Source organism: Triturus cristatus, chromosome 1_1, assembly GCF_964204655.1.
Source record: "Triturus cristatus chromosome 1_1, aTriCri1.1, whole genome shotgun sequence".
Lineage (NCBI taxonomy): Eukaryota > Metazoa > Chordata > Amphibia > Caudata > Salamandridae > Triturus > Triturus cristatus.
In genome coordinates this window covers 3,419,530-3,445,141 of record NC_140579.1, presented here as the reverse complement: position 1 = coordinate 3,445,141, position 25,612 = coordinate 3,419,530, and the positions used below count along the sequence as shown (strand labels likewise).

The 25,612-nt window shown below is 46.0% G+C and overlaps 1 protein-coding gene across 3 annotated transcripts in view; it reads left to right on the top strand.

Annotated features, from left to right (window-relative positions):
- Positions 1-25,612, top strand: part of LOC146869054 (uncharacterized) — a 121,984-nt gene that overhangs the window by 54,442 nt on the left and 41,930 nt on the right. For all 3 annotated transcript variants that reach the window (XR_014979030.1, XM_085646122.1, XM_085646238.1), the window contains exons 3-5: positions 3,047-3,154; positions 7,747-7,818; positions 9,757-9,852. Coding sequence is in view for 2 of the 3 variants with exons in the window: in XM_085646122.1 (XP_085502248.1) it covers positions 3,047-3,154; positions 7,747-7,818; positions 9,757-9,852 (276 nt within the window). In the remaining variant the exon portion in view is untranslated. The remainder of the gene's footprint in view (positions 1-3,046; positions 3,155-7,746; positions 7,819-9,756; positions 9,853-25,612) is intronic.

Sequence of the window (25,612 nt, the reverse complement as noted above, 5' to 3'; positions counted from 1 at the left end):
CACTGTTATTTATGTCCTTTATATTTATGATCACCCCTATTTATTGAATCTCCAGACAGTATTTATTTGACCTGCACTATTTAAAATTTGTATATTGTGATTGACTTATTTATTTTCCCAATCAGCAACTAAGAGAAAAAGATAAAGAAAGATATTTTCATAATTTTTACGGTGTAGAGTCGTTTTTGGAACGGATGCACGCATGGTTATTGTATGGGTATATTGTATGCTTAGCACGGTGCCTGTTTCCTGACCACTCGAGCCAAGCTACCACAGTGTGTTCGGGGAGTCCACCACCACCCTGCGGAGTGGGAGTGGGCTGTTTCCAACACCCAGCTATATACAAATCAGTCTTGACCCAGTGCCTCATGGGAAGAGTCCAGCCAGAACTGCCAAGCCAGGTCTTCCGTGAACCGGAAACAAGCATCCTGAGACCTGCTTCGGGGTAACACCCCTCATCAGCCAGGCTAGCTTGAATCCAGTCGCAAAATGAGCATGGGGTCCACGTCTGGGCATACCCTGCCAACTTAGGGCGAACATCGCAAATACAAGGTGATGATGGACAGAGCGCTGAAACTTTTCAGACCCGTGCTCTCCATGCTACTGAAGTAAAGCTAGCCTGGCTGATGAGGTGCGAAGCCCCGAAACCAGTCCCAAGATGCTTGTTTCCTTTCCAGGGAGGACCTGCTCTGGCAGTTCGGGCTAGACTGTTCCCATGGGGAACAGGGTCAAGACTGATTTGCATATGGCTGGCTTAAAACTGGAATGGCATGGGAGACAAACCATGGATGGATTTGGGCCTGGATCTCTGTACTGGGGTGAATGTTTGACATTGATCAGCATTCTGTCCAGACTTACCTGGGCATTGTTGCTTCGATTTAGTGCTCTAGGGTGTGTTGGAGATTGGGACTCCCTGGCCGTGTGCAGTGTCAGTTCGCCTCAATAGCACTTGAGTGGACGCCATCTTTATTGGCAGTCTAGCTTTTTTTTGTCACTTAGAACTCGGTCTCTATTTAATGAAGAACGATGCGCAGCGGACACGCTCCTAAGGCAAGCCCACCTGCGCCTGGCAGGGGAAAGGGGCTAGAAACCCTCATCCTTCGCAGGTGAATTGGACACATTATACTTCAAAGGAATGGAAGGTCCTTATGTTGATATCCAAGGAAGTGTGCTCTCATTCCCTGAACCCAATGTCACTGCCAAGTAAGTGCTCATATTACCACCTGGCTACGCAATCACAAAAATGACCGATCTGGGAAGAAATGGGGTAGGCAAAGCTATTATTTTCAAAGAGCACTTTCAGTGTAAATCGTATCCCATCACCATTACAGGCTGCCAAAGTCTTTTGTGTTTTCATGAAAACTTTCCCTCATATTCCCCTTCTCAGGTATGCCTCTGTACCACCCTCCAGGGCTTGCAGCCCAATTTGTACAGGAATGGCCTGGAACTGTAGCAGCTCATAGTCTTGCATCATCCACCTTCACAGTACTAGGGGACTTACATATTCACCTGAAGGATAATCTGTGCACGTCGGCGAACAATCTTATACAAGATCTTTTAGGACTACATTTCAAACAGTAGGTGATCCATCCTACGCACTCCAAGGGCCATCTCCTGAATCCTATATTTTCAAATCTTAAATCTATGCAGACATCCACTCTCTGGCCAATATTATGGTCGGATTATCTGTTGATACAATTAACCACCCTAAAAATGAAATCACCTAATGTTGATAAAGCGTTTGGAAGACCTTCAAGGCAGTGGTCCAAATTGGACATTTTAATCTGGCAGCAACGTTGAGTAGGTCCACTCATAGGACCGATGAGGAAGTTGGTGCATCCTATCCTATCTTAAGGGATTGGATAGACTCTACGGTGGAAAGCCTGGACCCGATAAGTGCCGTTAGATCTTCCAGCACCAAAACAAGGGCCAGTTGGTTCTCGCCCGGGTTAAGGGATTTTAAGAAGGAATGTAAAAAACAAGAAAGGAAATGGAGGCACCATTAGGATGAAAATAAAAAGTTGTATAAGATATCAATAAAAAGGTACGGAAAATGAAGTGCCAAATTGAGTGACTTTGCTGACGAGATTAGCCAGGCAAAATACCCTGCCAAAGAAATGTATATGAATGTCAACACCTTTTTGAACCCAGATGTTGCAGGAATAGGTGCCCCTCCTTCCAAGGAGTGCTGCAAACATCTGGTGAATTATTTTCTGGGTAAAATCAAGTTTGATTCTTTGGGAGAGACATCGGACTCCCCAAATATATCAAAAGCTGGCAATCTGGTACTGGTAGTTTCTTTATTCCATATTACAATTATGATCTGGTACATATAGGTTGTTTATTCCATGTTACAATCGCATTCTGGTACATATAGGTTTATTGTTCCATGTTACAATCACAATTCGGTACAGGTAGGTTCTTTATTCCATGTTACAACCACACTCTGGTAACTTCTCTCGAGGCTCCATCCCCCCATCAACTGTCCAAAACCTGCCTATCTAGAATCTGCTTACACAGGCTGACATTCCATGACATCATCACATTCTCTAGGCCACACTAACCCATCGTGCATCAGTTTACCTACCCCAAGAATGCAAGCATGCAAGACACAATGCATCTCTCAGTGTATCCTGAGGGAGGCATCTCTCACATTCTCTCTGCTCAGGGTTTAAGCCGTATCATTGATTCTTATGTTGGGGAGGATGTGTCTCACATTGCCTCTCTTGAAGGGCGATGACATCTCGCACGCGGTCTCTCTTGAAGCGCATGCCTATCTCTCACTCTTTCCCTCCTGAAGAGAAGCCCATCTTCCACATTGTGTTTTGTGAGGGGAATGAGTCCTTCTCTCACATTGTCTCCATTGGATGGGTGTGCACATCTTTCACTTTGTTTGTCTTTGAATTTCTGGACTAAGCCTGCCGTGCTGTGCTCAATATCCGCTCCACCAATGAACGTCTGTGGTGTGACTCAAACAGCAGATACTGCTCAATATTGTAAATTGCCCTTTGCAGACTTAATTATTTGTGATTTCTTTCTTTAACAGGCCCTCTCATTGTCAGTACTGTCTTTTCATTGACAACGAAAGAAACACAACTGCTCCATCCTATGGACAACGATGAGTCCGAGAGAAGAGACAGTGTCAGCGCCCCAAGTAAGCAAGCGGTGCTTTAGCCAGGATATGAGAGAGATGGCCTTTTCCATATGGGACACTTGTGCTCTTTAGACAAGGCACTGCTTACCGATCACAGCAGTGACCGCACACTCATGGAGGCACACACAAGGTGTATGTCTTCATTAGACCAGGCACTGCTTACCGATCACAGCAGGGACCGCACACTCATGGAGGCACACACAAGGTGTATGTCTTGATTAGACAAGGCACTGCTTACCGATCACAGCAAGGACCACACACTCATGGAGGCACACACAAGGTGTATCCTTACTAGACAAGGCACTGCTTACTGATCACAGCAGTGACCACCACACACTCATGGAGGCACTAATAAGGTGTATCCTCACTAAACAAGGTACTGCTTACCGATCACAGCAGTGACCACACACTCATGGAGGCACTAATAAGGTGTATCCTCACTAGACAAGGCACTGCTTACCAATCACAGCAGTGACCACACACTCATGGAGGCACACATAAGGTGTATCCTCACTAGACAAGGCACTGCTTACCGATCACAGCAGGGACCACACACTCATGGAGGCACACATAAGGTGCATGCCTTACTAGACCAGGCACTACTCACCCATCACAGCAGTGACCACACACTCATGGAGGCACACACAAGGTGTATCCTCACTAGACAAGGCACTGCTTACCGATCACAGCAGTGACCACACACTCATGGAGGAACACGTAAGGTGTATCCTCACTAGACAAGGCACTGCTTACCGATCACAGCAGGGACCGCACACTCATGGAGGAACACATAAGGTGTATCCTCACTAGACAAGGCACTGCTTACCGATCACAGCAGGGACCACACACTCATGGAGGAACACATAAGGTGTATCCTCACTAGACAAGGCACTGCTTACCGATCACAGCAGGGACCGCACACTCATGGAGGAACACATAAGGTGTATCCTCACTAGACAAGGCACTGCTTACCGATCACAGCAGTGACCACACACTCATGGAGGCACACATAAGGTGTATCCTCACTAGACAAGGTACTGCTTACCGATCACAGCAGTGACCACACACTCATGGAGGCACACACAAGGTGTATCCTCACTAGACAAGGCACTGCTTACCGATCACAGCAGTGACCACACACTCATGGAGGCACACATAAGGTGTATCCTCACTAGACAAGGTACTGCTTACCGATCACAGCAGTGACCACACACTCATGGAGGCACACATAAGGTGTATCCTCACTAGACAAAGCACTGCTTACCGATCACAGCAGTGACCACACACTCATGGAGGCGCACAGAAGGTGTATTCTCACTAGACAAGGCACTGCTTACCGATCACAGCAGGGACCACACACTCATGGAGGCGCACAGAAGGTGTATTCTCACTAGACAAAGCACTGCTTACCGATCACAGCAGTGACCACACACTCATGGAGGCACACATAAGGTGTATCCTCACTAGACAAAGCACTGCTTACCGATCACAGCAGTGACCACACACTCATGGAGGCGCACAGAAGGTGTATTCTCACTAGACAAGGCACTGCTTACCGATCACAGCAGGGACCACACACTCATGGAGGCGCACAGAAGGTGTATTCTCACTAGACAAGGCACTGCTTACCGATCACAGCAGTGACCACCACACACTCATGGAGGCACACACAAGGTGTATGTCTTCATTAGACAAGGCACTGCTTACCGATCACAGCAGTGACCACACACTCATGGAGGCACACATAAGGTGTATCCTCACTAGACAAGGCACTACTTACCCATCACAGCAGTGACCACACACTCATGGAGGCGCACATAAGGTGTATCCTCACTAGACAAGGTACTGCTTACCGATCACAGCAGTGACCACACACTCATGGAGGCGCACATAAGGTGTATCCTCACTAGACAAGGTACTGCTTACCGATCACAGCAGGGACCACACACTCATGGAGGCACACATAAGGTGTATCCTCACTAGACAAGGCACTGCTTACCGATCACAGCAGGGACCACACACTCATGGAGGCACACATAAGGTGTATCCTCACTAGACAAGGCACTGCTTACCGATCACAGCAGGGACCACACACTCATGGAGGCACACATAAGGTGTATCCTCACTAGACAAGGCACTGCTTACCGATCACAGCAGGGACCACACACTCATGGAGGCACACATAAGGTGTATCTCCTCACTAGACAAGGCACTGCTTACCGTTCATAGCAATGACCACAAACTCATGGAGGCACACACAAGGTGTCTGTCTTCATTAGACAAGGCACTGCTTAACCATCCCAGCAGTGACCGCACACTCTCGAAGGCACACACAACGTTTATGTCTTTACCAGACAAGGCGTGCCTACCCATCACAGCAGTAACCACCCTCATGGAGGAACACATAAGGTGCATGCCTTACTAGACCAGGCGCTGCTTACCGATCACAGCAGGGACCGCACACTCATGGAGGCACACACAAGATGTACGTTTCCACTAGACCGTGCACTTCTTATTGACTGCAGCATTGAATATACACTCACGGAGGGACACACAAGGTGCATGTCCTTACTAGACAAGGCACTGCTTACCAATCACAGCAGTGACCACACACTCATGGAGGCACACATGAGGTGTATCCTCACTAGACAAGGCACTGCTTACCGATCACAGCAGTGACCACACACTCATGGAGGCACACATAAGGTGTATCCTCACTAGACAAGGCACTGCTTATTGACTGCAGCATTGAACACACACTCACTAAGGCACAAAAGTGGTGTATGTCCTCACTAGACAAGGCACTGCTTACCGTTCATAGCAATGACCACAAACTCATGGAGGCACACACAAGGTGTATGTCTTCATTAGACAAGGCACTGCTTAACCATCACAGCAGTGACCGCACACTCTCGAAGGCACACACAACGTTTATGTCTTTACCAGACAAGGCATGCTTACCCATCACAGCAGTGACCACACTCATGGAGGCACACATAAGGTGCATGCCTTACTAGACCAGGCACTACTCACCCATCACAGCAGTGACCACACACTCATGGAGGCACACACAAGGTGTACGTTTCCACTAGACAGTGCACTTCTTATTGACTGCAGCATTGAATATACACTCCCGGAGGGACACATAAACTGCATGTCCTTACTAGACAAGGCACTGCTTACCAATCACAGCAGGGACCGCACACTCATGTAGGCGCACATAAGGTGCTTGTCCTCCTTAGACAAGGTACTGCTTACCTTTCTCAGCAGTGACCACACACTCACAGAGGCACACATAAGGTATATGTCCTCACTAGACAAGGCACTGCTTACCGTTCATAGCAGGGACCGCACACTCACGTAGGCGCACATAAGGTGCCTGTCCTCATTAGACAAGGCACTGCTTACCTTTCTCAGCAGTGACCACACACTCATGGAGGCACACATAAGCTGCATGTCCTTACTAGACAAGGCACTGCTTACCTTTCTCAGCAGTGACCGCACACTCACGGAGGCACACATATGGTATATGTCCACACTAGACAAGGCTATGATTACCAATCACAGCATTGAGCACACACTGAGAGGCACATACATAGAGGAGGAAATGTCCAACTGAGCAGCCCCTAGGAAACAGACGAAAGAAAAGATTGTCTTAGCAGAATTAAGAATATTGGAAATATTGAAATATCTCTTCCCTTCCGAACCCTTGTAATGGGAAATTACCCATTGTAGCCCACTCCAATTGCAAGATTAGCCAAGAATGTGGAATAGTGTCCATCACTGTGATGTTATACTGCCACAAACCTCTGACTTTCAGGAAGCCTTTGTCCTATTCACCTGTGCAGAAATTGTTGTGCCTCTGCAGGAAACTGGATTGTTAGACTATTGGGCCTCCGTTCTTGATATAAGGTGTGGCTGAACTCGAGCATGGGGAAAACAATCTTTTGCATAAACATAAAACAAGGTTTCTGTGAAGAATTCTATGCTTTCTTTTTGTAGTCTGAGAAAAGCAATTGCATTCCTCTAACAAAAGTTCATTTGGCATATGTAGTGTTGCACCAAAACAACATTAAAGTGAGTATATAAGCCCAAACCCATATCAAATTTAGTTCAGCAGAAAACAATTTAACAACTGAAATGTCTGGCGTAAATCTTTTGTAGAGATAAGCAAGATTGAAAAAAAGACGAGGGTGTTTTGTATTACGTCTTAGTGGGTGTTAATTTAAACACAACAATCAGCTTTGATTTGCAAAACTGCCTCTAGGAGACTTGGCATTCAATCAAAGTAATGCACCTCAGAGAATAGGTGTATAGAGAAGATCTATTTTCTGAACATCATGTCCTTTCTTTTAGTAGTTTCACCTACTTGCAGAAAAGTCCATGTTTAGATAGTTAATACAAAATTCAAATGGCAAGATCTTCTGAACTTGTAAAAGGTAATGGTCCTAACCTTATAGAAAGAATATTATTGGTCTAAAATTGTATGTTTGTAATAGATGAAACTCGGTTTGTATAAACCTGTAACTGTCAATAACTTGTTCTACCTAATTTTCTTTTCGTCATTCTGCTATTTTTTTTGAGGAAAAAAGAAGAGCCAGCTTCAACTTTTATTGATCATCTTGGTCAGGAAATTGAAGAAATCAGTGCAGACCCAGAGGCGGGTAAGTCCTAAATTGTTGCACTTCTTGTGTTGGACAATATGTGGTCAGTCCCAGTATTTCATTTGTTTGGGACTCTCCTCCTGGTAACCTTGCACTTTAACTCTGGGACACTACTACCTGGTGCCCAGTGTATGCACCCGAGGCCCTAAAAGATGTAAAAAACGTCTGAAAACTAGATTGGCACTTTTAACTGTTCTATAAGATCCCATTATATGGTGCAGAAATGCACATTAATAGCATGGAAAGTTACATGTCACCTCTGAACTACGGCACTTGTTGTGCCATCCGCTACAGTGGAAGTGAAAAGTAGCTTTAGTCCTGCCCTGTGTAGCTTGACTGCAGCTCACAGTGTAGGGCGAATAATATGTAAGAGTTGAACATGTGTGACATTAGAAATGCTATGTTCACCCAGTGACTGGGCCCAAACAAAATTGTCACTGATCAGACTATAACTAGTAAATAGGAAAAGTCAAGGTATAACAAACGTACATACTTTATAACTTTTGCCCTGTACCAGCCACAGACACATTTCAAGCACCTATTTTTTATTTATTAACAATAAAATCTAATGACTAAGTCAGAATCTTTATTAAATATATTGAAAATGTAATTTTAGTAAGCTGCCTCTGCTGAGCTGGGTACTTCCAATAAAAGGCCTCTTGAATTCTGTCGAGTCTCTGAAGTCACACAAGAGGTCCGCTAAATGGCCCTTGAAAGAGTGCAACTCTTTGTCCATGATAGAAGAGAAAGGAGATGCACTTCTTCTGTGCTCCTCTCAGGTCACAGATGGCAGGTCCAGTCCTCTTCTCTATAGCTCCAGGGCACCACCGGGACCAACCTGCTTCAAGTATATGACCTTCGGTTTCACACCACGGCTACAATTTCAGCAGCAGCCCACTCGAAAGGGATTTTTCTTCCCAAAAGTGGCAGTCCCTTCTGAACTTTTTGACCTCCAGACTTTTGTCAGGCTCAGCCTACTTGTTGTATCAGACCAGTGCTCCATTTGGGTTGGACAGTGTGTAGCTGCACCTCAGGCTCTGAGAGTGTTCAGGTCTACCCATGGGTTGGACAGTGTGTAACTGCACCTCAGGCTCTGAGAGTGTTCAGGTCTACCCTTGTGTTTGACAGTGTATCACTGCACCTCGGGCTCAGAGAGAGTTTGAGTCTAGCCTTGTCTTAGACAGTGTGTTGCAGCACCTCAGGCTCAGAGAGGGTTCAAATATACCATAACTAAAGCAAACAAAAATCCTACTGAATTCAAAGTTGGAGGTAACGGTTTTACCACTGTGGTTATCGTACAAGCAGATCATCTTTTAACCCTCTAATTTCTTTAGCCATTTTAAAAGAAGTTTCCCAGATGTTGTGCTTTACTTGTACAAGAAAAAAATGCGAAGGTAAAAGCCACAACTTTTACAACGTGAATAGTCATCTTAAAAATTGGGGGCATTCCTAGCTAGCATCAGTAACACAGTGTTCAGAAGTTCAAGTTCTTCTAACGTTTGCTGCACAATTTAAGTTCCTCCTTTCTCCCCCTGGCCTAAATGTCACATAACCAATGACCTGCTTCTGAAAAAGGGTTTCATAGATTACCAAAGAATAAAGTAATTTTCCTTAATTTACCAAAAATTAAGTTTATTTTACTAGTTTGTATTAATTGCCTTTGCCCATTTTTTGTATGATTCTAAGAAACTGATGGTGTTTCCACCATGGCCGCCAGCGACGTATATGCAGTTTGTGCAGTTTAGCTTAGAGAGTTTGGGATTTTTTGTACTGTATACACTGTGGCGTCACTCACCTGTGTGTCTGTTCTACAGCTCATCTTTTAAGGCCTCTTTTCAGATAGTTGCTTTTTGGTTATGCTTCATGGATTTCTCAACTTATTGTGTTTATTCAGTCATTCTATCATGCAATTATATATGGTATGTCTCCTCTTTTCAGGGGATCCACTTATAACAGCAGTGTTTTCACTGAGCACAAGACCAGAGGAAGAATCATGTGTTCAGGAGACAACAAAACCTGAAATAAGGAGTTCAGGTGAGCATGAGAAGATGTGGTTAGTTACAAGTTAGTAGAGAATGTAACACGCTTTGTGTGTCTGAGAATTAATGCATCCTTGTACAGATCCATGGAAACTTAAGGGGTGGATTTAAAGGAGGCTTGTTACAGCAATTATCATAGCAGATTCTACGGAAATTTGATATAAGTTTCAATGGATGAAAACAAAAATATACAAATATGTAGATATAGATGTGTAGAGATATGTAAGATATTATAATCTGGCTGCGGGTTCTGATACCTGCCAACGTTTCTCCTGGACGTGCCCTTTGCTGCTGCTCGGTGTATGACCGTTCAAACCACCCTATGAACTCCATCTCCCAGGTTGCAACGCGGCCTCACACAGCTGCTCTGGGACCCGCTGACGAGGGGGAGGCACCGCTCCACCTCAGCGCATAAAGCGCAGCCTCTACCCCCGCAGCGTGGGTCCCTGTAACCCTTTTTCTGCCCTCCTACCAGTGTTTGAGTGAAATCTGGCTGCGGGTTCATATACCTGCCAACGTTTCTCCTGGACGTGCCCTTTGCTGCTGCTCGCTGTATGACCATTCAAACCACCCTATGAACTCCGTCTCCCAGGGTGCAACGTGGCCTCGCACAGCTGCTCTGGGACCAGCTGACGAGGGGGAGGAACCGCTCCACCTCAGCGCATAAAGCGCAGCCTCCTCACCCGCAGCGCGGGACGTGCCGGGCGAAGCTCGGGCTAAGGGCGGGGCCGTCTGAGCCCGTTCGAGACTGATCGAGGCTGGGCTGGGCCATTCCCCTGATAAGTTGGGTTACGTGAGTTTACATGATAAAAGTTTGGGCATCGGGTTATTGTTGTTGAACTTTGGAGTTTTGCCGAGGGGTTTTGGAAAGAGTGAAGGTCTGGCTTTTTGGTACTCATTTAACTGTAGGGAGTGTGTTATTTTGACTCACTTGAATAATCATTCTTGTACTACTCCCATATAAAGGAGGTTTAGCTATAATTTAGTATGGGGGACAGTACTTCTCCACCTACAAGGCCTAACACTCGCCAGAAAGCCACTGTGCGCACGCCCATTGTGAAACCATGCCATTGATAAAATGTTACGGCAGGCAATTGGGGCGGTCTCTAATGCGATAGAACGCACTGAAAGACGGCTGTCTCTAATGCCTAGGATTCCAAACTCCCTAATAACCTTGGAAATCGAAGATCTTGATTCCTCTCAAATAGCAAATCCTTCGACCACTCCTGATTTAAGGCCCTCACCTGAAAAAGTAATTTCTGGAAATTCAAATAAACATGACATGGGGTGTGGGGGGGGGGGAATCAGGATAGGTGGCCAGAAGAAACAAAAAACTCATAAAGGGGAAAAGCAAGTGAATAGCCCTTCGAGAATAACATCAAAGACCCAGACAGAGGGCCATATTACTGGTGGAAATGGCTTAGCTGCAGTGGATCCTCCAATGTGGGCTTCAAATTTGGCTAAAGAACTTAAAACTCATTTTGAAATTCTTGTACGATCTGAGTTAGAGGTGGTTAAGAGCCAAATTGAGAAGATTACATCATTGGTTGCTATATGGGGGAGCAAAATAGCTAGTATTTCTAACATCTTGGATAACTTTAAAATTTCTGAGCAGGCTCCCCCATACCAAAGCAATCACGCAAATGTACCTGCCTCCACTGCCCTTCCAGCCTCTAAAATCTTAATGGAACCTAGCCCCCCTACTCAACAAACTGTAGATCCAGTTGTGTTACATCATGGGGCATATAAGGAGGGGGACTTTGCTCGTGGCCCTATGACCTTGCCAACAATCTTAGGACCGCAAGTGGAACAAAATCTTTCCAGTAATTGTAGAAGTGATCCTGGGAATAATCGACAATCCAATAGAAGTTTAATAAATCCTAGCCTGACGTGCACCGATCTACACCCGGCCTCGACCTCCTACACTGTTATTTTATCTGGAGTACCAGAGTTAGAAAAAGGTAGAGGGGAGACTCATTCAGAATTAAAAAATAAAGTTACTTTTTGCTAAATAAACATAGACCGCTCCCACCCCTAATACAGTGTGAAATTCTCTTTGTTAGGCGGGTTAGTTGGCTGGGACAGAGGCGGAAAGATATTCCGAGGGATTGTTTCCTGATTAATTTTAGGGACACTAGGGTGGTGCAATATATTTTGAATTGGGGTCAATCCGGGGAGATTAGCGGCATTCAGACGCTCTCTCTGGGTTATGTTTATCCCCCTAGTCCCCTGACTGAAAGAATGGGAGGAGTCTATAAAAAGTGGGAAATGAGAGCCCAGACTGGTAACCTGCAAAATATGGGCCGAGACTCTGAAACAACCCCATCCTTTAATATTCCAGTCAGTAATAGATACAGCAGTTTAGATCTAGTCGAATGACTGGATCTTTCAGCTGTATTAATTGAAGACATAGACACCCAGCCAGTTGTGCCCCAAAATTGTGATATGTATAAAGAACAATGGTTCCCTTGAGTAGAAACAATGCGTATTGTAGTTAGCCGTAGTTACTTCAGCATAACATATAAAATATTTCTGAAAGCAAGAACATTTCTTAAACAAAAAGGGGAAGGAACAAGAACACAGAGAATGGATTTTCATTAATTTATGTATTGATAGCATTCGTTATGTAAACAAAAAAAAAAACATTGCAGAATTTTATACTTCCAAATTCATACAGTGATACACAATAATGTAATGGTGGTGCTCAGTGGTGATATAGATACACAGTGCAGTGAGGTGGGGGGATGTGGTTTGTTTTGAGAGGCCAGATTCAAAATGCAGTAACAAGTAAGTTAAACAAATTATATAGTTGGTAACAACTGTGTCCTGCAATCTGTGCCCCAATAGATCGTCGACGTTTCAACCCTATGGGCGCTTGGTGGAGTGTCACAAGCGGGTCTTCATCAGGACTGTGGAGGAGGAGGGGCCGCCCTAGAATTTCAGGGCGGTCAAGGCAAATTGATTGAAGGGGTTTGGTTATTCTAACAGGATGTCAACTGTGATATGAATTGCACAGAAGATCAAAGAATGATTGTTTTTCTTGAGTCCTCACGAAACACTCCACCAAGCGCCCATAGGGTTAAAACGTCGACGATCTATTGGGGCACAGATTGCAGGACACAACTATGTATCTATAGACTCAGACTGTGTATCTATATCACCACTGAGCACCACCATTACATTATTGTGCATCACTGTATGAATTTGGAAGTATAAAATTCTGCAATGTTTTTTTTTTTTTGTTTACATAACGAATGCTATCAATTCTGATACATAAATTAATGAAAATCCTTTCTCTGTGTTCTTGTTCCTTCCCCTTTTTGTTTAAGAAATGTTCTTGCTTTCAGAAATGTTTTATATGTTATGCTGAAGTAACTACGGCTAATTACAATATGCATTGTTTCTACCCAAGGGAACCATTGTTCTTTATACATTAAAAACCCAGGTTCCTAGGGACACAGGGTCACCCCATTGTGTTAATATATCAAACTTGTGATAGTCCTGAGGCTGGGGACTACCCTCTTAGGAATACTCTTGAGCTTGCAGTGGCCCCTGGAAGCTCTGGTGCTCCGCTGAAAACATCTGGGGAGGCTGTGGGTAAAGAACAGGAAAGGGAGAGGACTCCGTGCCAGGTGCTACAGCAGGAGCTGGAATCCCCGCACATACAGATTGATAAAAAAAAAAAGATTTGCAGAATACAAGGCTTCTATCTTGGAAAATAGCAGGTCTTACTTCCAAGCTGGAACTCCCTGATTGGGGGAAATACATTGACACCCATGAGATTTGTCTCTTTGAAGAGACATGGTCCATTGAACGACTGTATAGGATAGGTTATGCTGCATATTGTATTCCCCCCTTGCAGGGGCCTAGAGGGACACCCTTGGGGGGCCTCTGCATCTGGGTGGCTACTCATTTGGGTTGTACAATTAAAGTTCTAGATACGGAATCTCTGGATATCCAGTGCATTCTCCTTTTCTTTGATGATATATTTAAGTTGGCTGTTATCAATATATATTCTCGCCCTGTGAGGATGGGGCAAACTTCAGAGACCATAGATTCATTGGCCTCTTTTCTTCTTACTATACCAGAATCTGTCCATACAATAGTTGGGGGGGATTTCAATTGCCACTTCGAACCTCTTAATGGCTTAAATGTCAACGTTACAAGTGAAGAAGACTCTGTGTGGTCAATTCCAGTAATATCTGCCCAACAAGGGGGTGGACCCCGCTTGTTCTTCAAGTGACTTCACTTACCCTTACTTATTTGCTAAGTGCTTGTAATGGTAAATTTTCTTCAGACAGTCCGGGAAGCCCAACTTTTAATAAATTGGGGCAGGCTTCTACAATTGAGTATATTCTGGTAGATGTTGAGAATTGGTCTAGAATCAAGGATTTTGTGGTCCATGGGGGGCGCTAGGTGGCGCCAGACCAACATGGCCGCACACCTGTGAGGCTCTCGCCAGCCGGGCGAATAAAATACCCTTAATTCCATCCTGTGGCACCAAAATCTGCTTTCCGTCCGGGAATCTGGAAGATTGGGTGCAGGCATAATCGGTTAAAGGCTTGAACCGATTCGTGCTTCCGATCCTTAGCGCGGAGCGCTGCATTCTTTGCCGGAAGGGCCGCAGGGACTCTGTGGACGCGGCGGCGGCATGCGCGGGCACGCAAGACTGGGGACTGGCTGGAGCCGACGGGCCGCAAGGCACAGGCGGGGACAGAGTAGGCCGCGGAGCTGTCGCCTGAGGCCTTGGTGACGGAGGTACGGAGCTGCGGGATCCGCGACTTGAATGAGGTGAGGAGGATGCAAGCGGGCGAGAACATTCACACTCAGAACCCGACGGCCCCCTGACACTGGAGTGGAGGACGAGATCCGCCATTACTGAGAGATGCATATGTGGGTGGAGAATCGGTGATGCCCCCAAAGACTCTGTCGTGCTGAATCCCATGCGCCCCATTTAATATTTGATTCTGGCTCACCTGAGGGGCTGCTGCTTGGGCCATCGTGGTTGCTATTTCCAACCGATTGTAAGGGAGGAGGAGACTGTTTGCGTCGAGGCCACACGTGCCCCATACACATCCCTTCACCTGCCAGGGGCCAGCCTGTAGTACATCGGAGGCATACACGACCCTGCATTAAATCCCCCCACCTACTGGGGCTTGGGGTGGGTGCCTCGAGGTACCCAATACTGCTGTCCGCGGAGGTGCAATTGCTGGTTCTGCTGGGTGGTGCGGCGAACTGAAGGCCCCCAACTTGCTGTCCTGTCGCCGCGGCCTGTCCTTCTCCTGTCACCAACATGGGTAAAACTGACACCAGGCAATCTAAGCTCCCGTTTGAGTCTTCAAAAGAAAAAATCCCGCACACCCTCAGCTGAGTGTGCCGACTCAGATGGCGGGGATGACGCTGAGGTAGACTGGAAGGCGCTCTTACTCACTCATGGTGTCTCACCTAAGATAGACACCATGTCCACACGCCTTGACTCCGTGGTGCACCGATTCGATCAACAAGAAGAGAGATTGACGGAAGCAGAGCAGAGGGTTTCTGGGTTGGAGGATGGGGCCACGGCCAGCACCACCAAAATGTCGCAAATGGAGAGGCTCCTAAAGGTGATCACAGATAAAAACGAAGATTTAGAAACGCGTTCGCGCCGAAACAATGTTCGCCTTATTGGGTTGGCCGAATCCACCAATGTGGGCAGAATGGAAACCTTTATTGAGCAGCTACTATCTGATATCTTTGGCCTGGAGGCATTCTCTAAGCAACTGGTTGTCGAGCGGGCCCACCGCTCTCTCGGTCCTCGGCCCATACCCGGTGCACCCCCTAGACCGGTCATCAGATTTCTGAATTACAGAGACTGGGACACTCTACTACGACTAGCCCGTGAAAAACAACCGGTACAGTTTGAAAACGCCACGATCTCCTTCTATCCGGACTTCACGCAGTCGGTGCAGGATGCGCGCCAAAAGTTTGCAGCGGTAAAAAAGAGGCTTCTCCAGCGTGATATCCAATACACAATGCTGTATCCGGCCAAGCTGCGTATAGTCCACCAGGGCAAACAGATCCTATTTCACAACCCATCGCAGGTGGAAAACGTTTTAAAAGAAAATGAGCGATCCCCTGGAACTACCCGGTCCCCGTCGGGGTGGGCTAGGTCCCACTCTCCTACCTCTGCATTGGACTGATGGGTGGACCTCTCTTTGTCTTTCTTTGTTGGCTCTGTCCCTAGCCTCATTCTACTGTCTGTACTCTGTCCGCTGGGCAGAGACTACGGTACATGCTGGTTTAAGTTGCACCCCCAAGCATTGTAATGTTCCGGCTGTTTAAGGGTTGCCACTTTTCTCCCTTTACTGTTCGCCCTGGCACTCCCCCCTCCCCCCCCCCTATCCCGCAGTCGCCGCTAGTCGACGATACTGGCGTGCAGCGGGTGAAATATCGGGGAGATGGAGGGCAGGTCTGAACCCCTTTCGTCCCCCACAATGGGTGTTCCTCTCTATGGTTACGATTTGGTTTCTTGGTTTTGGACGGGTGGGGATGCATTCCCGACATGATTGGGATGTAGGCATGGGTGGGGAAGGGCGTACTTTTGGTACAGTAAATGTTATTGTTGTGAATGTTGAAGATGGCGATATAAAGCACAACTTTGAGTTAGTACCCAAATTGGTCAGTGAAAAAGACACAATAGAATTGGCTGTTGACAGTGCACTCATTGGTCATTTGAATTCCTTGGGGGGACAGGATGTGTGACGGTAACACAGATACTAACTTGGGGGAAGTGATCTCCACTCTTACATGGAACGTTAGGGGGCTGGGCGACCCCAGGAAGCGCAGACAGATAGCTAATGCTCTAGATAGACTAAAGGTGCACATTGTATTCTTACAAGAGACCCACATGGACCCACTTCGCAAAGGTAGTTTTGCTTTTAGATGGGCTGCGTACTCTGTTTTTGTTCCTTATTCTTCTTATGCTAGAGGTACTGCCATCCTGATAAAAAAAACATACCCCATACATTCCTTTGGGGGGATGCTGTGGACCGTGAGGGGTGGTATTGTTTAACATGGGGCAGGATTGGTAATGAAACTCTTACTTTGGCCTGCTCCTACGGCCCGAACAGTGATGACCCTAGCAGTTTCCTCGCCCTCCGGTACAAGATAAAAGATATCGATTCGACTCATTTGGTATGGGGAGGAGATTTTAATGCAGTCATTAACCCAGTAGTAAATAGATCTAACCCCTCCGCCCATCATTACACTAACACGCACAGATATCTGCGTGATCTATACGATCACCAGGATATTATAGACACATGGTGGCACTTACACCCGACGTTGACGGAAGGCACACATTGGAATGCCGCACACGCTTCCTGGGCTAGACATCATGATCTCTCAGGGGCTCGCCCCCTCTTTAGTGGTGGCGCAACATGTTGGACGTACATTTTCCGATCATTCCCCGGTCCTGGCTAAGCTCAGGCTAATCGACACAGTGGGGGGACCACCACCATGGAGACTGCAACCCAACATACTACTTGATGAGCTCTTCCGAAAGGAACTGGGTCAAGAGCTTGAAGAATTTTTAATGCATAATAAGGGGTCGGTGGATTGTATGGCAACTATGTGGGAGGCACTGAAGGTCACCGTGCGGGGTATTTGTATTTCCAAGAGCTCAGGAGTACTGCGTGCGCTGCGAGACACGTTACACAAACTGGGGCAAACACTGCGCTCACTGGAAACTCTTCCGGACTTTGCTGCTAACGCAGATGCACAACACCAGTTCAGAACCGCATTGACTGATTACAAATCCACTGCCGGTAGCGAGGTTCACTTCCGGAGTAAATACTTCATGGCTAGGGCATACGGAGAGGGCGAGCGCCCGGGAAGGATGCTGGCGGGATTTGTGAGGCCCCCTAGGCAATCTAACTATGTCTTGGAGCTGGAAGGTGAGGGAGGAACACCGTTGCTCGACACACACTCAATCATAACTGCCTTTACAGTTCACTATGCATCACTCTATACAACTACCAGAAAGGTTCCCCTGGAAATGGACGAGTATCTGAGAGAGATTATTTTGGGACGGCTACCAGACTATCAGCAAGAATTCTTGTCAGCGCCCATTGGCCTGGACGAGATCCGGGATGCAATAGGGCAGATGGCATCCGGGAAGGCGCCTGGCCTAGACGGCCTGCCCATAGATTTTTACAAGGTTTATGTGGATCTATTGGCTCCTGTGCTTAGAGAGGTTTTCGTGGAGGCACATGAGACCGGGACACTTCCACCGTCGATGCAGGAGGCCCTAATCATCTCCCTGCTGAAGCCGGGGAAACCGCCCCAAACCTGCGACTCATATCGGCCCCTCTCCCTTATCAACTGCGATGCCAAGATTTTGGCAAAAGTATTGGCTAATCGCCTGAAGTTATTGGTAGAGGGAATGGTGTTGTCTGACCAGGCGGGGTTTATTCCTAGTAGAGCTACCTCACACAACCTACGTACCCTCTTCTCGATCCTGCAAAATGTCGACTCTGGATTACCAATGGTGGCAGTCTTTTTAGACGCCACCAAAGCCTTTGATTCACTGGAGTGGGACTACCTCCTTTGTATATAACGCAATATGGGACTCCCTGCAGTGTTTCTGCAGTGGATCACAATCCTCTATCATAAACCAGTAGCCAGGGTGAGTATTAACGGCAGGGTATCCGAGGCCTTTTCAATATCACGAGGCACGCGTCAGGGTTGCCCCCTGTCTCCCCTCTTATTCGCCCTGGCCATGGAGCCTCTGGCGGACAGGCTCCGTCAGCACCACCGGGATAAAGCTCTGCGCTGTTTCCAGAGACAAGTCCTGATATCCCTATACGCGGATGACATTACGCTCTACGTAAGAGACCCATCCAATAATCTCAACCCATGCTTGAGGGAATTCATACGATTTGCTGCCCTGTCTTGGGTTCATATTAATTGGGGTAAATCCACTATATTCCCTCTTACTGAGGCGGCAAAAATCTTCCCACTCGATTACCCATTGCAATGGTGTGACAGTGAAGTCAGATATCTAGGAATAATGATCTCCCGGGATCGTGAAGAATTAATGCGACTGAACTATGGACGTGCAATGGACCATATCTAGACTTGCGTGGCGAGATGGATCACGCTCCTTCTCTCCATGGCGGGACGAGCGTCCCTCATTAAGATGGTCATTCTCCCGAAACTCCTTTATTTATTTTTAAATGTTCCCTTTCACCCGGGCAAGCCTTTGTTTAAAACCTTACGTACTGAGCTCATCAGGCTAGTTTGGGGAGGTAAACGCCCTCGTTTGAGTTGGGACACCCTGACCCGCCCATTTGCTCAGGGAGGTATTGATTTACCGGATTTTGAGCTATATTATCAAAGCGCGCAGGCCCACTTCGTCTACTACTGGATCCATCCCCCCCCCTTTATGCCCCAGGTTGCGGTCGAACACTGGCTGGCAGACCCTGTCCCGCTTGAAGGGGCACTATTTAGTAAACCCGGGGCACTATTTAGTAAACCCGTGGCACAGGTTACATATCACACCCCTGTATCCTGCTCCATATTAGCTTGGCGTTATATTGCACAAAAAGCCCTGACGACATTTGCCTACTCCCCACTGCTCCCTCTAGTGTACCACCCTTCCATGCCTCTGCTGCAGGAACAATTGTTTAAAAATGTCATGACCAAATTAAAAGTGAAGACCTGGGGGGATGTTTTCGCTCATTAGCGCATCTGTTTGGGGACCAGACACCTACCTCCTTGGACACCTTTCTATATATCCGTCTCCGAAGTGGGATTCAGGCAGTGACTGAGACGTTCCCTGACGAACCACCTACATTGGATCCCCTGCACCAGCTGCTAAAGGCTGATTCTCCAGCACACGCGGTCTCTAAATTGTATCACTCCATGCACACCTCACTCAACTCCGGGCCTTGCAAAGCGCACGCTAGGTGGGAGGAAGAGCTGGGCGCACTCATAGAAGATGCACACTGGATTTTTTGCTGCCAGCAAACTGAGCAGATCTTGTCCAGCAGTAGAATCAGAATTATTCATTATACATTTCTTCATAGACTTTACTGCACCCCCGTTCAAATGCATAGATTCGGCCTCCGAGTGGATGATCTCTGTGAGCGCTGTCGTGCTCCAACAGCAGATTTTCTGCATCTGGCTTGGGAGTGCCCTGACGTTGCGCGATACTGGCTGCTGGTATACTCGGCCCTTTCTGAGATGATTGATACCCCCCTAACTCCATCTCCACTCCAAGCGCTATTGGGATATACCAAACTAATAGGAAGGCCTTACCGTAAATTCATAACTGTCGCTCTCCTTTTGGCAAAGAGGCGTGTGGCTTGTCGTTGGGGGAGGAGCAGAGCTCCAAAGTTTAAAGAATGGGTACAGGATATGCTATACTGTCAGAACACGTTGCTCAGATACGCAGAACTTCTTCCTACTGCTTCTAAACCCGCTGATATATGGGAGCCCCTAAAAAGTTATCATCTTGCACACCCTTTGGATACGAACGCCGCCACCGTCGCTGCCACCATGGAGTCCGCAACATAATTTGTGGAGACTATGGGAGGTGGAAATTAGCACTCCTGGAGTCTTGGGGCCTGGGTTGCAACCGTCTTTCCATTACTTGTGACATGGTAATCTTCTCGAATAAGGTCATTGTCTGGTGAATTACAGCTGAGGGTGTGCTCTGGCGCTGCTGATGTGGGTACCCGGGTGCACCATACAAGTCAAGGTTAAGATACGTATGCACTGCCTCGGTATTGTTATGTTTTCTCCCCAACCTGTGAATACAGAGCCGGAACACTATTCTAGACCCATCCGGACTAACATGATGATTATATGCCACTGTAAAAGCTGTGAACACTGTTTGGCTTATTTGCTCCTTGTAATGTACGCCTATGATGAAAGTTGTGTATGTTTATTGGAAACTGAATAAATAAAGTTAAAAAAAAAAAAAAAGGATTTTGTGGTCCATCCTCGATGTGAAAGTGATCACAATCCATTGGTACTTGTGATAGCCTACTCCGAACTCATGAGAGATCGGGGGTTGCTAATTCAACCTCCCCCAACCCTAATTACAATAGAAGGGGGTAGAAAAGTGCGCTGGGGGAGTTTTGCTACATCTAATGAAAAAATGGCTTCTTTGTACACACAATCTATTCCTTATTTAGAAACTGATTTTTGTGTGTCCGAAAATCATCAAGGCCAGGAATCATTGTTGATGATAAATATGAATCAGCGGGACATGATTTCAAAGTTGTAAGAGTTCTTTTATAATCATGGAAATAATAACAATTACGATCCCAAACCTAAACACCCTTGGTTTAATAAAGCGTGTAGGGAAGCAAAACGCACACTAGTACTAGGGGTTAAGAATAAGGACCCTATACGTACCAGAATTGACCGGTCACACTATAAAAATACCGTTATTGAAGCAAAAGCAGCTTGGGAGAAAGAAAAATGGGAAGCAATTAAGATAGCTTTGGACACTAGAGATATGAGAGGCTTTTAGAATTTGGTTAAAACTGGCCACTCCGAAGGCAACTCAGCTATTGAACCAAATCTGGGGAAAGAAGCGTGTAGATCACATTTTACAGTTTTATATTCTATGCCTCTGGATGAAGCTGTAGTACATGGATCAGTAGACATAGATCAAATTCCCCTAAATAGCGACCCACCACTTTGCCCAGCGCCATGTTAACGTCCAAAATTGTACAAACTACTTCCTAATAAGGCACCGGGTTTGGACAGAATTCCTGGTGACCTGTTCAGAAACGAACAGGTGGTGTGAGCTCCTTATCTACAGATACTATTCAATGCTATCATTCAGGGTATGGCACTCCCTTTGACTTGGGCTGGTGCGGAAATTATCCCAATTTAAAAAAAAAGGCTCCACCTAAACCCAGCAAATTAACGGCCAATAAGCCTTATTGATGTTTCACAAAAGATATTTGTTTGTGTTCTCCTGGGGCGATTGCAATCTTGGATGGACGAGATGAATGTCTTAACCCTGCTGCAAGCGAGATTTAGGCCTAAAACCTCGACCATCGACCAGATTTTTACATTGCAATTAATCCACTGGAAAACAGTAACTTTGGATGGGGGTAGCCTTAATTTAACTTTCGTGGACCTTAAGTCCGCCTTTGATATGGTTCAGCGTGACCAGTTATGGGGTCTTCTCCCCGATATGGGAGTACCGGTCTATCTTTGCCAATTATTGAAGCGCCTACATGAAGGCACCTATGCGATGGTAAGATACGGTAAGAAAGGAGAATTGACTTCTCCTTTTCCTGTGGCGAAGGGGGTAAGGCAGGGATCGTGTTAGCGCCAACCCTTTTTTCCCTCTTTTTAAATGGCTTAATTGAGACCCTCTTGGCAGTAAAGGACATAGACTCACCAAGGCTAGCTAATCGTAAAATACCGGCTTTAATGTTTGCTGATTACACGCTGCTCCTGTCTAAATCATCAATGGGTATGGAGCGTGTATTGGATGAGTTTAGCGCATTCTGCAGGAATAGAAATTTGGAAATAAATGTTCAGAAAACTAAATATATGGTTTTCCACGCCAAAACCATTAATTGTTCGCATCCCCAAATGGAGGGTAGGTCCCTAGAGAGAGTATCCATATTTGATTACCTATGTATTACACTTAATGACAAGATGGATTGAGGGACTCAAATTAAGAAGGCCAATCTGAAATTAACACAGTCAATGGATGGTATATTGAAAGTTCACAAAAACTGCACCCAGAAAGTGGTTGGTCCCCCGGCAGAAATCTATAAAATCCAAGCGAGGGGAGCCTCTTTATGCGGAGCTGAACTCTGGGGACATAGCCCATTTTATACTCTGTCGGCTACAGAGAATATTTTTATAAGGCAGTTGTTGGGATTACCAAGAAGTACGCCCCTAATCCCATTGAGGATGGATTGCTTTTGAAGAACACAATGTACAAATTCATGCTGTCTGACATCAAGGTTTTTGGATCTTAAGCAGCAGTACAAATTAGAATTGGCCCTGGATAGCATCCAACCATTCATGGCTAAAAAATTGTATTTACAATTTAGGCACGGTACGTTACCGCTCCGTGCATTTACGAATAGATGGAAGGGTGCAACCAAGGCTGATTGCCCTGGCTGCTCTGACTCCGAAGAAACAGAACTCCACGTGACGCTCGTTTGTCCTGCTTATATTAGGCCCAAATCGAAGTGGATCCTCCAACTTTGTAGGAACCTTTGGCTTAGAAACTATGTTGAGGTCTTAAGGCTACTTAAATATGAAACACTTCCTTTATTTGTAGTCGCTACCTCGAAATTTCTATTTGCGGCGGTGCATACGTGGAGGTATCTTAAAGGGGAAAGAGCTTGGGCGTAACTAGATGCTGCTTATTCGCTAATAAAGTAACTGTCCTATGTTTCTATTTAGCTTCATCCAGAGAATTGTAATAACATTTTTGTTTAGGTAAAACAATTTTAATGTTTTTCTTTTAACTTTTTTTTGTTGTAAAAAACAGGTTTTAATACTTTTATAATTCCCACTAAGGTGACCTGTAATATTCTGATAATTATGTATGCCAATCTTGGGGGGTCGGATAGATTATGTGGCAAGAGCCAATATTATAATAAGAATGCATTATACTATTCTTTATTAACTCAATGATGTTTTGAATATTTCTGCTGACTCCATCACTTCTGTAAGAATAATCAATTATATATTATGGATTGTAATATTTATTGTGCTTTTATGGCTGTATAGCCGAAATAAAGTTTTTTGACTTGACTTGATATTATATTTATATTTCTTTCAATGAAAAAACAATGGTTAAAGGGAAGTTACAGTTAGTTGATAATGTCAGTTAAGACGTACCGTTTTAAAGAAACAAAACCACTGAAATATACAAATAACTCTAACTCGTACCCTAAAGTAACTATAACTTACGTCCGGCCATGCACAGTTTTGTCATCAATGATGTCATAGGACGTCATGCGTGACGTAATACGGGAAGTAATTAGCAATGGATGGCGAGTGAACGAGTTAAAGTTTTGTTGGGGCACGAGGTAGGATAATTGCGTAGCTCAAATATACAGAGAGGAGAGGAGTAGGATGATTGTTTCTGCTGGTGCTAGATGCAACAACACCTCCACCGATTGACTCAACACCGGACAACATTAGTAACTCATACCCTGGTTGAAAGCACTGTAAAAAGATTTGAGCTTCCTATGGCAGTCAGACAAAATGACTGTCTATATGACTGTGACGACATGCAAAGAGACAAGTAAGCTGAGGCAGACCCCAGCTACAGTTGCAGTAGTGGTTCCTAAACTGGACAAGAAATATAAGGAGCCAGATGAGTCACTAGCTTGTCTTCTGGGTCACCCACAACGGGACCAAATACAATTCTGTGTTTTTTTTTAATCATATACTCCCGGCTACCCTAATGGACACAGCTTTTGGTCGTGTGCAGTAGTGGGTTGGCAGCAGGGCCTGGCCTCTGGCCAGGCCCAGCAACCAACTCCCCCCATGGGCTCCTAACCCCTAGTGGATGACCACCCCTCACTTTACATATTTATCTTAAAAAAATGTTGCCCATGCACAGCGGGGGTTGGCTGCTGCAGCCAACCCTGTGGGTGCCAAGACCCATGCTGTGCAAATCCTTTTGCTGTGTGTCGGTGTGGTGTTGCCTGCAGGCCCTGCACACTATCCCCTGCGGGTTACCAAACGCCTCATGAACCCATGTCAAAATCACTGTTTTGACCTGTAGTAAAACCCGATTTTAAATATTAAATAACTCACCTCTAAGTGTTGCTACTCAGAAGGTTGGGTGCATAATATGTAAGTGTTGAACATATTCCCCAGCTGAAAGCGAAGAGAACTACCCAATCTCCCAGGAGTTCTCATCAATAAGGTATAAATACCTAAAGATACCATCACATTTACGTGGTCTCACCCGGGACGGTGTTCCATCGTAACTTCTATTCCCTGTAGGAAGATGGACGGCCTCAACAATTTCATCATCTGCATCAACCATCTGCGGAGCCTCTGATCTGTCTGAACCCGGAAGTGAATGGCAAACCGTTATGATCTCAGCTTCTTCAGCACCCAGATCACAGCAAAGGTTTCTCTCTCCATGGCAATCCCATCTTTGTTCCTGGGGAAGTATCCCCCTACTGATGAAGTCTACAAGTTAGTCTAGGGCTGCCTCATTTAACTGGGACAATACTGCCCCAATGCCATACTGTGAGGCATCAGTTTGCACAATAAATGCTTTGGGAAAGTCCGGGGCCTTGATTACAGGGGATGTGCACATGGCCTGTTTGAGGAAGTCAAAGGCTTTCTGGCATTCCTCTGTCCAGATCACCTTTCTTGGCTCCTTCTTCAAAGTCAACTCACTCAAAGGTGCAACAGTGGTACCATACCCCTTGACAAACCTCCTGCAGTAACCAGTGAGGCCCAGGAATGCCTTCACTTTTGTCTGCCTTTTGGGGGGCTTCCAGGCCATAATGGTTTCTATCATGGCCTGGAGGGACTGCTCCTTACCCCTGCCCATCAGGCATTCCAAGTACACTATAGACCCCTGCCTTATCTGAAACTTACTGGCCTTGATATTAAGGCCTGCGTGTTGCAGAACCTGAAGCACTTCCTGGAGCTGAAACGGGTGTCTTACCAACTGCTACTGCTGTGGCATCCAGGTAAGGAGCTCTGAAGACCTCCACTTAAAGCCACATCCTGGTTCATCAGCCTCTTGAAGG